The sequence below is a fragment of the Hemicordylus capensis genome, chromosome 1, assembly GCF_027244095.1.
Source record: "Hemicordylus capensis ecotype Gifberg chromosome 1, rHemCap1.1.pri, whole genome shotgun sequence".
Classification (NCBI taxonomy): domain Eukaryota; kingdom Metazoa; phylum Chordata; class Lepidosauria; order Squamata; family Cordylidae; genus Hemicordylus; species Hemicordylus capensis.
Window position 1 is genome coordinate 195,930,302 of NC_069657.1, and position 13,645 is coordinate 195,943,946.

Here is a 13,645-nt window from a genome sequence, read left to right on the forward strand (position 1 = left end):
GTAGGTTAGGCTGAGAGATACATGACTGGCCTAGAGTCACCCAGTGAGTTTCATGGTTGAATGGGGATTCGAACTTGGGTCTTTCCAGTCCTAGTCCAACACTCTAACCACTACACTATGCTGGCTCCTTTCTTAGGAAAGGAAGTTTAAACTGTTGAATAGCTGAACAAAACAACTAAGATCTAGCTTTCTAATAAACAATCTTCAAAAACTCTAAACAGCCAACAAAACCAGTTATGAAGATAGAAAGCCAGCAGGGGAAGGGGCACTTCCCAGTGTATTGCACAGATTGTCTCATGTATGACTGTTTGCTCCATGAGCAGAAGTCATGGGTGTGTGTTTGGTGCAAGGTGCTCCTGGCTCTCAGGGAACAAGTTTGGTCCCTTGAGACTGAGGTGGTGAATCTGGAGAAGCTCAGAAAGACAGAGAGGTATGTGGTTGAGACCTTCAGGGATGTGGCAGAGGCATCCCACTCCAAGGCTGATAGCTCCTCTGCTGTCAAGGAGAATGAAGGTATCAGGAAAGGAGGACATCAATCTGAGGAAGAGGGAAACACTCCATTAGAAGAGACCGCTTCCATGGATGATAAGCCCATATCCTCTCACACAGGAGATACTCCTCGGGGGCTGGGAGTCTTCTTGGAGTGGGCGATCCATTCATTAGAGGTATAGAGAGATGGGTCTATGACCTGTGAGTAGACCGCACTGTGACTTGCCTGCCTGATGCGCAGGTTGCAGACATCACATGGCATCTAGATAGGCTGTTAGGCAGTGCTGGGGAGGAACCAGCTGTCGTGGTGCATGTTGGCACCAGCGATGTGGGGAAATGTAGTTGGGAGGTCCTGGAATCCAAATTTAGGCCAATAGGTAGCATAATTGAAGTCCAGGACTCCCAAGGTAGCATTCTCAGCAATGCTACCTGTTCCACATGCAGGGTCAGTGAGACAGGCATTGCTGACGGATCTCAATGAGTAGATGAGATGTTAGTGCCGGGAGGAGGGGTTTAGATTTGTTAGGCACTGGGATACATTTTGGGGCAAGCAAGGCCTGTTCAAATGGATGGGCTCCACTTGAACTATGATGGACCCAGACTGCCTGCACTTAACATAAAAAAGGTTGCAGAGCAGCTTTTAAAATGACAGCCGAGGAATAGCAGACAGGAGCTGGGCAGTATCTGGTTTGGCAAATGCCATCCCTCAAGGTGCGAGGGTGTGAAAGATTCAGATAAAATAGAAGGGGTCAGAGTAGAACCACAAAAATAGGAGACCGAAGCCCCCTCCACAAAAGAAAGCACACACCAGGTAAGAGATTCTGCGTACAGGTGCTTATATGCCAATGCCAGAAGTCTCCAAGCCAAGATGGGTGAGGTGGAGTGCTTGGTTGCTAACAGTGGTGGAGCCTGACTGCGAGTGGCCCATGTGTGGCCGCGGTGGCAGCCCTGCCGACCCTGACCCCTGCAGCCCTGCCGACCCTGACCCTGACCCCGGGGGCGTGGTCTGGCTCCCAAACAGAACCACAGCTCCATTCGGGACTCAGTCAGTCCGAACTGGAGGAGGGAGCGAGTCAGGCCAGCGCTGCATTTGCAGTGCCAGCCATTTAGCTCCCGAAAGGGCCGCGCGGCCCCTTCGGGAGCTAGACTCAGGCTGGCGCTGCATTCGCGGCGTGGCGCGGCCCGGAGCGGCTCTTCCCTGCAGGGAAGAGCTGCTTCGGGCCATGCCGCGAACGCAGTGCTGGCCATTTAATTCCCGAAGGGGCCATGCAGCCCCTTTGGAGTTAGACCTCTACTGGTGCGGCCTTAAAGGCAGAGAAGAGCTGCTGCTGGGCACGCTGCAAACACAGCGGCCCTTTAACTCCTGAATGGGGGCCGCTTGGCCCCACTCAGGAGCTGAACCAGCACCCCCGCGTCTGACGTCAGACACAGGGGGTGTGTTGGAGCCATGAGGCAGGGCCCCTGATTGGGCACGGCCTGGGTTCTTTGTACCTGTTCGCCCAATGGTAGCTCCTCCCCTGGTTGCTAACACACAAATGGATATAGTGGGCATAACATAAACATGGTAGAACAGTGAGACACTGTTATCTCTGGATATAAACTCATAGAAAGGACAGGGAGGGGCACCTTGGAGGTGGAGTAGCACTGTATGTTAAAGAAGGGATAGAATCTAATAAGCTAGAAAACCTAGGAGGAGTCCTCCACAGAAACCCTGTGGGTGACAATAAAAGGCCTGAAAGGAAATGTGCTACTGGGGATGTGCTACTCCGGATCAAAATGCTGACAGTGACTGGGAGTTGCAGAAGGAAATCAGGGAGGCATCAAAGGGAGACAGGGCAGTAATAATGGGTGACTTCAATTACCCACACATAGACTAGGTAAATTCACAGTCAGGTAATGACAAAGAAGTCAGATTTATAGATATGCTGAATGACTGTGCCCTAGAACAGCTGATCTTGAAACCAACCAGAGAGAAGGTGACCTTGGACTTAATCCTGAGTGGCACCCAGGACCTGGTGCATGATGTCAGTGTCATCAACCCTTTAGGGAACAGTGACCATAGTGCCATCAAATTCAGCATACATGCGGGGAGAGAATCGCCAAGGAAGTCCAACACAGACACTCTGAATTTCAGAAGAGGAAATTTTTCTAAAATGAGGAGTATGATGAAAAGAAAACTGGAAGGGAAAATCAGGAGAGTCACTTCACTCCAGAATGCTTGGAGTTTACTTAAAACCACAACACTAGAAGCCCAGTTAGAATATATACCCCAAAAGAGGAAAGGTATCACCAAGATCAGGAAGATGCCAGCATGGCTAACAGGTAAAGTCAAGGAAGCTATAAATGGGAAGAAGAATTCCTTCAGAAATTGGAAGGCCTGCCCAAATGAAGACAGAAACACAAACTCTGGCAAAAGAAAGACAAGGTGAAATAAGGGAGGCAAAAAGAGAGTTTGAGGAACATTTAGCTAAAAGCATCAAGGGGGATAACAAAAACTTCTTTAAATACATCAGAAGCAGGAAACCTGTCAGGGAGGTGATAAGACCGGCAGACAATGAGGGAGTGAAAGTGATTATTAAAGAGGATATGGAGATTGCAGAGAAGCTAAATGAGTTCTTTGCATCTGCCTTCATGGCAGAGGATACTGAGTGTATACCTGTTCCTGAACTGGGCTTCTCAGGGACAGAGGCTAAAGAACTGAGTAAGGTAGAGGGGACAAGAGATGACATTCTAAACCAGTGATTCTCAAACTTGGGTCCTCAGGTGTTATTGGACTTCAACTCCCATAATCCCCAGCCTCAGTGGCCTTTGGTTGGGGATTATGGGAGTTGAAGTCCAATAACACCTGAGGACCCAAATTTGAGAATCACTGTTCTAAACTGTCTGGAAAAATTAAAATCTAGCAGATCACTAGGGCCAGATGGCATCCATCCAAGAGTCCTTAAAGAACTCAAATGTGAAATTGCAGACCTTGCAAAAATATATAACTTCTCTCTACAATCAGGGCTTGTAATGGAGGACTGGAAAGTAGGCAATGTAACACCAGTTTTCAAAAAGGGATCCGGGGTGATCCAGTAAATTACGGGCCGCTTAGCTTAACGTCTGTTCTGGGCAAATTGATGGAAAGCATTCTCAAGGATAAAATTGTAAAGCACATAGAAGAACAGGCCCTGCTGCTTCTGCAAAGGTAAATCTTCCCTCACCAACCTTTTGGAGTTCTTTGAGAGTGTCAACAAGTATGTGGATAAAGTGATCTGGTTGATACAGTATACTTGGTCTTCCAAAAAGCTTTCAACAAAGTTCCTCATCAAAGACTCTTGAGAAAACTTAGCAGTCATGGGATAAGGGGACAAGTACATGTGTGGATTGGTAACTGGTTGAAGGACAGGAAACAGAGGGTAGGTATAATGAAGTTTTCACAATGGAGGGAAGTAAGAAGTGGGGTCCACCAGGGGTCTGTACTGGGACCAGTGCTTTTTAATTTATTCATAAATTATCTAGAAGTTGGGGTAAGCAGTGAGGTGGCCCAATTTGCAGATGACACCACCTATTTAGGGTAGTGAAATCCAAAACAGATTGTGAGGAGCTCCAAAAGGATCTCTCCAAACTGGGTGAGTGGGTGACAAAATGGCAAATGCGGTTCAGTATTGGCAAATGTAAAGTGATGCATATTGGGGCAAAAAAAAACCCTACTTCACATATACACGGATGGGATCTGAGCTGTCGGTGATTGACCAGGAGATGGATCATGGGGTCGTGGTGGAGAGCTCATTGAAAGTGTCAGCTCAATGTGTGACAGCTGTGAAAAGGACCAATTCCATGCTAAGGATCATTAGAAAGTGGACTGAAAATAAAACTGCTAATATTGTAATGCCCTTATACAAAACTATGGTGCAGCCAAAATTGGAGCACTGCCTACAATTCTGGTCACCATTCCTAAAGAAGGACATTGTAGAACTGGAAAAGGTGCAGAAGAGGGCAACGAAGATGATCAGAGGCCTAGAGCACCTTCCTTATGAAGCAAGGCTACAATACCTGGGGCTTTTTAGTTTAGAAAAAAACACGACTGTGGGTAGACATGATATAGAGGTCTATAAAATCATGCATGGTGTGGAGAAAGTTGATAGAAATGTTTCTCCCTCTCACATAACAGTAGAACCAGGGGTCATCCCATTAAATTTGATTGCCAAGAAATTTAGGACCAACAAAAGGAAGTATATTTTCATTCAATGCATAATCAACTTGTGGAATTCTCTGGCACAAGATGTGGTGACAGCTAACAACCTGGATGGCTTTAAGAAGGGTTTGGATAACTTCATGGAAGAGGGATCTAAACAGCTACTAGTTTGAGGGCTATATGCCACTTCCAGCCTCAGCGGTAGGATGCCTCTGGATACCAGTTGCAGGGGAGTAACAGCAGGAGAGAGGGCATGCCCTCAGCTCCTGCCTGTGGGCTTCCCAGTGGCAACAGGTGGGCTGCTGTGTGAAACAGGATGCTGGACTAGATGGGCCTTGGGTCTGATCCAGCAGGATTCTTCTTATGTTATTACATTCTTACATTTGCAACCCACAGAAGCAGGCCTTTTGTGTGGTCCTTCACTTATGGCCATCAGTAAATGAAGTCGTTTTCAAAGGTCAATTACTGCAAGAAGCTATAGAACTAATTAAGAATTCAGTTTTTGTTTCTCAGGGCTTGAAGAATGATTAATTAGGGTATAGTCCTCCTGCTGCAAAAATTCAGGGATTGCTGCCCTACTTTTAAACACATGTTTCTTAATATCTGCTTAGCTTTCAGGGGGTACCTAGCTCGTAAAGATTATACTCAGATGAAAAACAGCATTAACTGCACAACAGACACTGAGTCTATGAGCTTTGCTTCCAGTCCAAGTTGTGAAGAAAACTGGTGAGTTTTAACCATTCTGTCCATTGAGCACTGACACACAAAGTGTGTGAAAGCAAACATCATTTCATTATACCCCAGTTGTCTCATTAGGTTGTTTCAAATATTACTTGGCAGCAAACCCAAGAAAGCAGCTGAGTGTATTCTCAAGACGGAGCTGCAACCCGTCCCAGCTTTCTGATGGATGCTCCTGTTTGATACATATATTTGCAAACATGTATTTGCCAATGTTAAACTTGTAAGATGTGCTCTTTACAATATAACCTGTGAAGCAGCCTCATTCTAAGTCCCTTGTTTGGTAAACATTGGAGGCTGTAAAAAGATTTCTTCGCTATTTCTTTTGTCAGTTGTGGTTTCCCTCCATCACAGATTTTGACATCTCCCCTCATGTTGTCATCTATATGTCCCCAAAGCAGAAAAACACATTCACACAATAATACATTCACTTGGGCTGTAAAGTTTATGAGCTGATTACCATGTAGGTTGAGCCAGTCTCATGGGCCGTCTCCATGCTGTGGCTAAATGTTGTTACTGTGGAAATTAAGCAGCATATAAACATTATGCTCTCTATCTGCAGGTATTGCCATGTAGATGTGTTTTTCAGAAGTCTTCATATGGGGGATATAAATCGGCCTTGGAGAAGCCTTGTTTTAATCTTTGTTGTCTCTGCATGCTGAATCACTGCCCATTTTGTACATTTTCTTTAGCAAGATAAACAGTGGCTGACATGATGAGGAAAATTACTCATAGCAGTCTCATTGAAATTACACTGATGAGTTAAGCAGTGCCTAACTTGTCCTTTTAATTTCAGTGGGACTACTTTGAGTAATTTTCCTCAAGTCAGCCAGAAGCACCTGTTGCTTCTTAAGTAGTCACAGAAAACAGTTCCATTGATCTTTTCCTAGAGATGTGATCACCACATTTCATTTTGTGTAGCCTACTGCTGTCTTATAGGCTCAGCTGCTTCATTTTCCTGATTTTTGGTTCTTCCCATCTAATGGTAGAGCAGTCTCCTTAATTAAGAGGGGAAATGGATGATTTGACTCACAGCATTACGATGTTATGTGTAATGTTCTGTGTGGTCATACTTCAAAGATCTGGTAACTTCTAAAAACAAAATTCTGTACTAAAAGAGCAGATATCTATCACATGTTCTATTACACTTTAAATAAGTTGCAGCCCTTTTTTTAAAACTAAGGATGTCTTGATACTTTTGCCTGGACAGTCTCAGTGAATCTTGAATACAGCTGGATTGGATTGTGTTCAGATGCCATTGTTGCGTATGACACTCAATTTGGGCTTGTGGTCAACGAAATTTGGAAACTTGTTTCTACAGATCTCTCAGCATGCATATCAACTGCCACAGGCTTTCATGAGTGCTGGGGATGCCAGATTTTCCATAGGAGATTTTTGGTTTCATGAGGAACTAAAATCCTACGTTCTTCTCCTAGTTTTGTTTCCCACAATAAAAGTTTCACCTCCACATATGGCTGCTGTTAAGCACATGGCTCTTGAGTCACATAGGAAACAGGAAGGATGATGAATAATGCCTCAGTGTTTAATTAAGTTGCTTTTGATTTGTCCATGTGGTCCTGTGAATAACGTTTTAGGCTAAGGTTCAACTCCCAACCTAGCTCAGGAGATACCCAGTGCCTGCAAATAAATATTCAAGATGGAGTACCAGATCTACAGGACTGACCACATCATGGTCTGTAGTTTTTCAATGGTGTAGCAAATAACCTGGGTACACTGATCTAGCAAACTTGACTGTTTTCCATATCACATGCTGCACCAATCGTGATCACAAATTGTTGTGTGCTTTTTTGAGCCTGTAAAAAACATAATGTGTATTTATTATTTCTTGTGAATGAGGCCTTAGGCTTGTACCAACTCAATAAAGAAAAATTAGGCAGTGCAAATGTCAGGAGCTTGGGAGTTGGTTGGTTTATATTTTCTACCACCAGAGTTTTGCTGTAATCATCTAGAAACCTATTGCTTCAAAGATGGCTTCTAAGTTACCCAGTTTCCATCAAAGTCCCTGAACTAGATCATTTAGATTTCTGTAAACTCACTACCGATATTACTTTAAAAAAAAAAAAGCTCTTGCCAAACACTCCTTATATTAACTGCCAAAGTGACCATGCAGGCATATCTGAAAACTGTCAGTCATGGAGTGGGTTACCCACAGAGGCACACTAAGCCACGGACCATGGCGATTTGGTCCGTAGCCTCCTGTCTTCTGGAAGGCATCCTAATGTTGGGGGAGGGGCTCCCCAGAGCCCCACCTCTGCCCCACACCCACTGGGCAAATCAAATCCCTCTCCCGAGTTCCTACACACCTGTTGGCAGCTCCCGTCCCTGCCGCACAGCAGCGCTTTAAAATATGTTAAAAAGAAGATTTGGCTTGCCTCCAACCCCACCCCCCCAGCCCTCAAGGGTGGGAGGAGCTCCAAAGCCCTTCAGGTCCGGGCTCCAAAATTACCTAGGTGTGCCTCTTGTTACCTGTATGAGTGTCAAAATATGGTGATGTTTGCATAGCCTAGAATATTTAAGACTTCAAGGGAATGGGAGTAATAACAAGTTATTGGCAGTATACAATGGAAAACATTAATGGGAACAGGAAAAATGTGTTCTAGTAAACTTCAGTGTCAGACTGTTATAGTCAACATTCATGAAGATACAGGGAGTTCAAAGTGGACAGAACCTTCCACAGTCTGTGATTGGTCTGCCAATCAAAGACCAAGCACTGCAAATCTGTAAGCACAGCCAAAATCTTTTGGCTAGATTCCACTGTCCACAGAGCACATTGTTGTTGTTGTTTGTCTGCATTTTTTAATTTTAAAAACTCTTAATGGAAGACAGCTCCAAACTATTTTACTGGGAGTGCTATCCATTTATTCATGGCTGCTACTACTGGAGTCCTGAAGAACTCCTTTAGTGCAGCATGTGGTTTATATATATCAAAGAAGTCCCCAAGTATAATTTCATTGGAGTTTACTTATATGAGATTACAGCAGGGCTGGCATTAGGGGTCAGCATTGCTGAGCAACTGCTAAGGGAATAAGGCCTTCATAAGTCCACCCCTTCCCCAGGACCACCTCTTGTGCCCACATTGTCCCCTTTTCTCTTTCATCCCATGTGCTGAGGTAAGCACCTTGGTGAGCCTCAGGGAAGCTCAGACAGGAGAGAGTCTATGGAGTGCAATTTGCCAAAGGTCCCTTGAAACCTGGAGCCATCCTTAGATCCCAATCTTAAGTTCTTGATATTACAAAGAAGCAAGTCCTACATCAAAGCTTGTTTTCAAATAAGTAGCTTAGTATTACATTTAGTATTGCAACACTTTTTAAAGGCCTTCTTCTCACCAGATGATTCTCCTAAAGTTGGCATTTAATCTGTCTGTCTGTCTGATGTTGAAGTGAGGTGTTCATTAAAACTATATGCACTGATCCCCCTGCCCCCACAAGAAGGTTTAGACATGTGGCAACCACATCACGTATTCATTAGGGTACAATGAATGTGCATGGCTCTGCACCCAGTCTGCATGTATTCATTGAAACATCTGTTGGGACCTCCCAAGTATACAGTTGTGCATTTGAAGGACTCATGAATAGTTGTACACATGGGGGCTCCTTACAGATGTTCTAATGAACACAGCAGGTCATGGGGTGGAGCCTGCTACTGCAAAACCTTCCCTCATGCATTAATTGTACCCCAGATGAATGCCTGAAAATTGGTTGAGTTACCAGCTGGTGCAACAAATAATATGGGTGGATTTGTGATTGTCATGTTCATATGAGTGTAAAGGCTTTATGTTTAGACTCACATTTGTGTTGCCTGTTTCATGACTAAGCTGTATTTATGTTTGTGCATTTGATAAGGAAGGCTCCTGGTCTTCTTCACTACTCTTCTGGAATAGAAGTGTTTAGGATTGTGTGCCTATTTAAATATGTTCCAAAAAGAACCGTCTGTCAGCTAGACATGGCTCTATCCCAGGGGTGGGGCAATCTTGGCCCTCTAGATGTTGTTGAACTACAATGGAGGATGATGGGAGTTATAGTTCAACAACAGCTGGAGGGCCAAGATTGCCCACCCTTGCCTTATTCTGTTCATTTCTCTGGGACAAAGGTTCTGTTCATTTCTCTGGGACAAAGGTTTGGAGCATTCTGAAAGAAGAACTTGAGCAAGAATTGTGTCATTATGTAAGGAACAATGGCTGACCCAGACTAACTTATTGAATAGTATTATTTAGGGATTAGTCTAAAGGACTAATACATTTTAGTAAGACTTTGAGGTAATTCACATGACCATGGCAGTGGCAGGAAGGGCAGGCAGAGGGAGGGCAGGTTTGGACCTACCTTTCCCCCCAGACCATCTGTGGAATAATTGAGCCACACAGCTCACGAACCCACATGATAGGTGCCGCCTCAAGCCACATAGCATCCTGCAGCCAGGAAAAGGAGTCCCAGACTTCAGGTATCCTACAATGCACCATGTGATGAGTGTAGTGCATTGAGAAAACCCCACCCCATGAGTCGGGCATTCTAGGCACCCGACTGTGTGTGTGCTTGGGCTGTGTGCAGCCCATAGGTGAAAATAGGATGGGGCAGCCAGGGCACATGCCCTAGGTGCCACTGGGGGGTGGCAGTGCCATGCTGCCCCCACCTCCTCCCCAGTACACGGATTTGTTTATTTTTTTTTAAAAAAATTAACCTGTAGCCCCTTCAAGGGGCTTCCTAAGGGCCGTGGGGGGTCTGCAAAGGTTCCCCCTCCCCCACCAGCCTCTTAGATCACTGCCACAGCCCATCTGGGCTGATTTTCAGGCCTCTTTGGGCCTACAGAGATCAGTGCGGTGGCCATTTTGGAGGTCACTGCACATGCTCAAAAGGCCTCTGTGAGGCCTGGGAAGGCATAGGACCTTGCAGGGACCATTTGAGCATGTGCGGTGGCCATTTTTAAAAAATAAAGAAAAAAGGCTGCTGAAAACAAAAATGGCCACCGCACATGCTCAAATGGCCTCTGCAAGACCCAAGTCTAGATTTTTCCCTGATCTAGGGAGTAAAAAGAATGCAAAGTTGTTGGCAAGGGACCCGAGCATTTAAAAAACAGATATATATATGGCACAAAAGTAAGTGGATAAAACATCCCTTAAAAAGACAATGTTGATTTAATACCTTGTAAGCTGGCAAAACTGAAGGGTGAGTGGGAGAGGCAAGGAATAAAATGGAAGGAATAAATAGAGAGGCAAGGAATAAAATGTGTGTCCTCTGCACAGAGCCCTATCTTTATCTGCATATTTGTCAAGCAATCTGATTATAAGGTTTGTGGGATTCAAACTTGGAAAGTGCCTGCCTTTAACTTGTGCGGTGCTTTAAAAAAATGAATATCACACTGTTTTGCTGTTCTGTGGCTAGTTGCAACTTCCACCTTCTTCCTGATCAGGCTGCTGGATCCAAGCCTATTGTAAGATGCTGGATAATTTCAGATTGTTTGGGGCCCCTAGGATTTCCCATTGCAACCATCTCCCTTTAAGGCAAAAGCTGTTTGGACAGAAAAAAGCCATCCCTGAATTTCTTGGAGGCAGCAACCTGTAGTGAGGTGGCAGAGCATTTGCTAAAGAGAGCTTCCACTGCTTAGCTCTATGGAGGCATGCCCAGCACATGGATATGCTGTGTATGCTTCCTTGGGAAGGCAACTGGCACATATGTGCCACATGCATGGTTGTATGTGTGTATTCATGTGTGTGCTGCTTACAAACTGTTTCTTCTGAAAGTGTCTGCAGTTGTATTTTTGAGCTGATATTATGGTAAAGTTATCTGAAAGATGGGTGTCAGATGTTTGGACAGGGGTGCAATTTCAGTGCTTGCCCTAGGCGCTGTCTTCCCTAGATACGCCTCTGGTGCAGCCCGAGCACACACATGACCCCAGCCCTGGGGTTGAGGACGCCCTTGCACCCTCTAACCCCGGTTAAGGGCCAGGGTTAAAAGTCGGTCTTGTGGCGGAGGCAATGCCAAGTTCAGCCTCAATCCAGGCGCTGCCCTAGCCTGGGTGGGGCTGCTGGTGTACACAATCTCTTCCTCTAGTAAATTTAGTCAGGATGTCAGCCAGTGTAACATCTCTTGCTATACTGAAGTACCCAAATAACTTAAATAGGCCCAGAGAGAGAAACTATTGGGTAGAAAGACAACGAAAGAGCCTTATTTGAACTGGGCTCTCTTAGATCACATTGCTTTATCTTCTAGACCAGGACCAGGCAGTTGACAGCTCATGGGCTAGCGATCGTCCAGGAGGCCTTTTTATCTGGTCTCTGGCAATCCTACCAATTTTAATCAAAGTTTTGCCTCAGTTTTTCAGTCATAAAGAAAAAGTGACTGTTTTCAAAAATTGTATATGAGAGATATATTCTAAACTTCAGAGTTTTTCAGGTTATGTATGCGCAAACCATTGCACAATATCCTTAATTTCACATATTAGCAAAATAATGCTCAGGATCATCCAATGCATATTAGAGCCCTACGTGGATAGAGAAATGCCGAATATTCAAACTGGTTTTAGAAAAGGCTAAGGAACAAGAGACATCATTGCTGGTGCATGCTGGATAATTGAGAAAGCCAAAGAATAACAGAAGGAAGTCAATATGAGCTTTATTATTATTATTATTATTATTATTATTATTATTATTAATCCGATTTCTATACTGCCCTTCCAAAAATGGCTCACGGCAATTTACGCAGAGAAACAATAAACAAATAAGATGGCTCCCTGTCCCCAAAGGGCTCACATTCTAAAAACAACAACACAAGATAGACACCAGCAACAGTCACTGGAGGTACTGTGCTGGGGGTGTATAGGGCCAGTTACTCTCCCCCTGCTAAATAAAGAGAATCGCCATGGTAAAAGGTGCCTCTTTGCCCAGTTAGCAGAGATTACAGATGCCTTCAATTGCATCAACCATGTCAAGTTGTGGAATATCCTTAGGAAAATGGGCATCCCAGAACATCTCATTGTTCTCATGAGAAACCTATACACAGGACAGGAAGCCACAGTCCAGACGGAGACATGGTGAAACAGACTGGTTCCAGATCAGTAAAGGAGTAAGACAAGGCTGTATACTTTCTCCTTCTTTATTCAATTTATATGCTGAACATATACTGAGAGAAGCTGGATTGGAAGAAGATGAGCGTGGTTTTAAAGTTGGAGGACGAAACATCAATAACCTGTGCTATGCTGATGACATCACTCTGATAGCTGAGAATGCGGATGATCTGCAAGCTTTAGTAATGAAAGTAAAGGAGCACAGTGAAAAAAATGGGACTACAACTAAATGTAAAGAAGACTTAACTAATGACAACGGGTACAGCAGCCAGCCTCAGAACTGACAATGAAGACATTGAAGTGGTGGATAGCTTCTGCCTTTTAGGTTCGACCATCAACAGTAAAGGAACCAGCAGTCAAAAAATACGCCGCAGACGGGCACTTGGGGGGTTGCAATGAAGGCCTTAGAAAGGATATTTAGATGCCATGATGTGTCTGTACCTACAAAGATTAGAATCGTTCAGACACTGTTTTTCCCCATGACACTCTATGGATGCAAAAGCTGGACTTTGAAGAAGTAAGATAGAAAAAGCCTTGATGCTTTTGAACTTTGGTGCTGAGAAGACTTTTGAGGATACCATGGACAGCCAGGAAAACAAACAAATGGATCATAGAACAAATCAATCCAGAATTTTCACTTGAGGCACAAATGACCAGGCTCAAACTACCATACTTTGGACAAATTATGCGAAGATTCAGCTCCTTTGAGAAGTCCATAATGCTGGGGAAAGTTGAAGGAAAGAGAAGAAGAGGACAACCAGCTGCAAGGTGGATGGACTCGATTATGATAGCAATGAGTGCACCACTGAGAGACCTTAAAGGCCAAGTTGAAGACAGATCATCCTGGAGAGAATCTATCTATGTGGTTGCTAAGAGTTGATACCGACTTAATGACACTTAATCAGTCAATCAATGCAATACCCAAGTTGCTCAGATCTCCTGTGAGGTAGTGTGGTTGTATAGCACAATAACTTCCAGCCACTGATCTACTTTCTAGAGTGACTTCCAACAGCTCACTACATGGATCGAGCTCATCCCTGTTCTAGAATATGCTGCCCTTCAGAATGCATGCATAGAGTTCTATGGTGAAAATGCTTTCCACATGCTTCCCAAGTCATTGATAGGGCTTCAGATCCCTTTAATAGCCTTACTGGTGTTGTGCAC

The 13,645-nt window shown here is 44.4% G+C and overlaps 1 protein-coding gene across 17 annotated transcripts in view; it reads left to right on the plus strand.

Annotated features, from left to right (window-relative positions):
- The window catches only part of MYO3B (myosin IIIB), a 523,310-nt gene that overhangs the window by 380,613 nt on the left and 129,052 nt on the right, over positions 1–13,645 (plus strand). For 16 of the 17 annotated variants that reach the window (XM_053283475.1, XM_053283469.1, XM_053283482.1 and 13 more), the window contains one exon: positions 5,278–5,392. In XM_053283475.1, the coding sequence (XP_053139450.1) occupies positions 5,278–5,392 (115 nt within the window). Of the gene's footprint in view, positions 1–5,277; positions 5,393–5,506; positions 6,109–13,645 lie in introns of those variants that run through there. The other variant, XM_053283486.1, reaches the window with a different exon arrangement.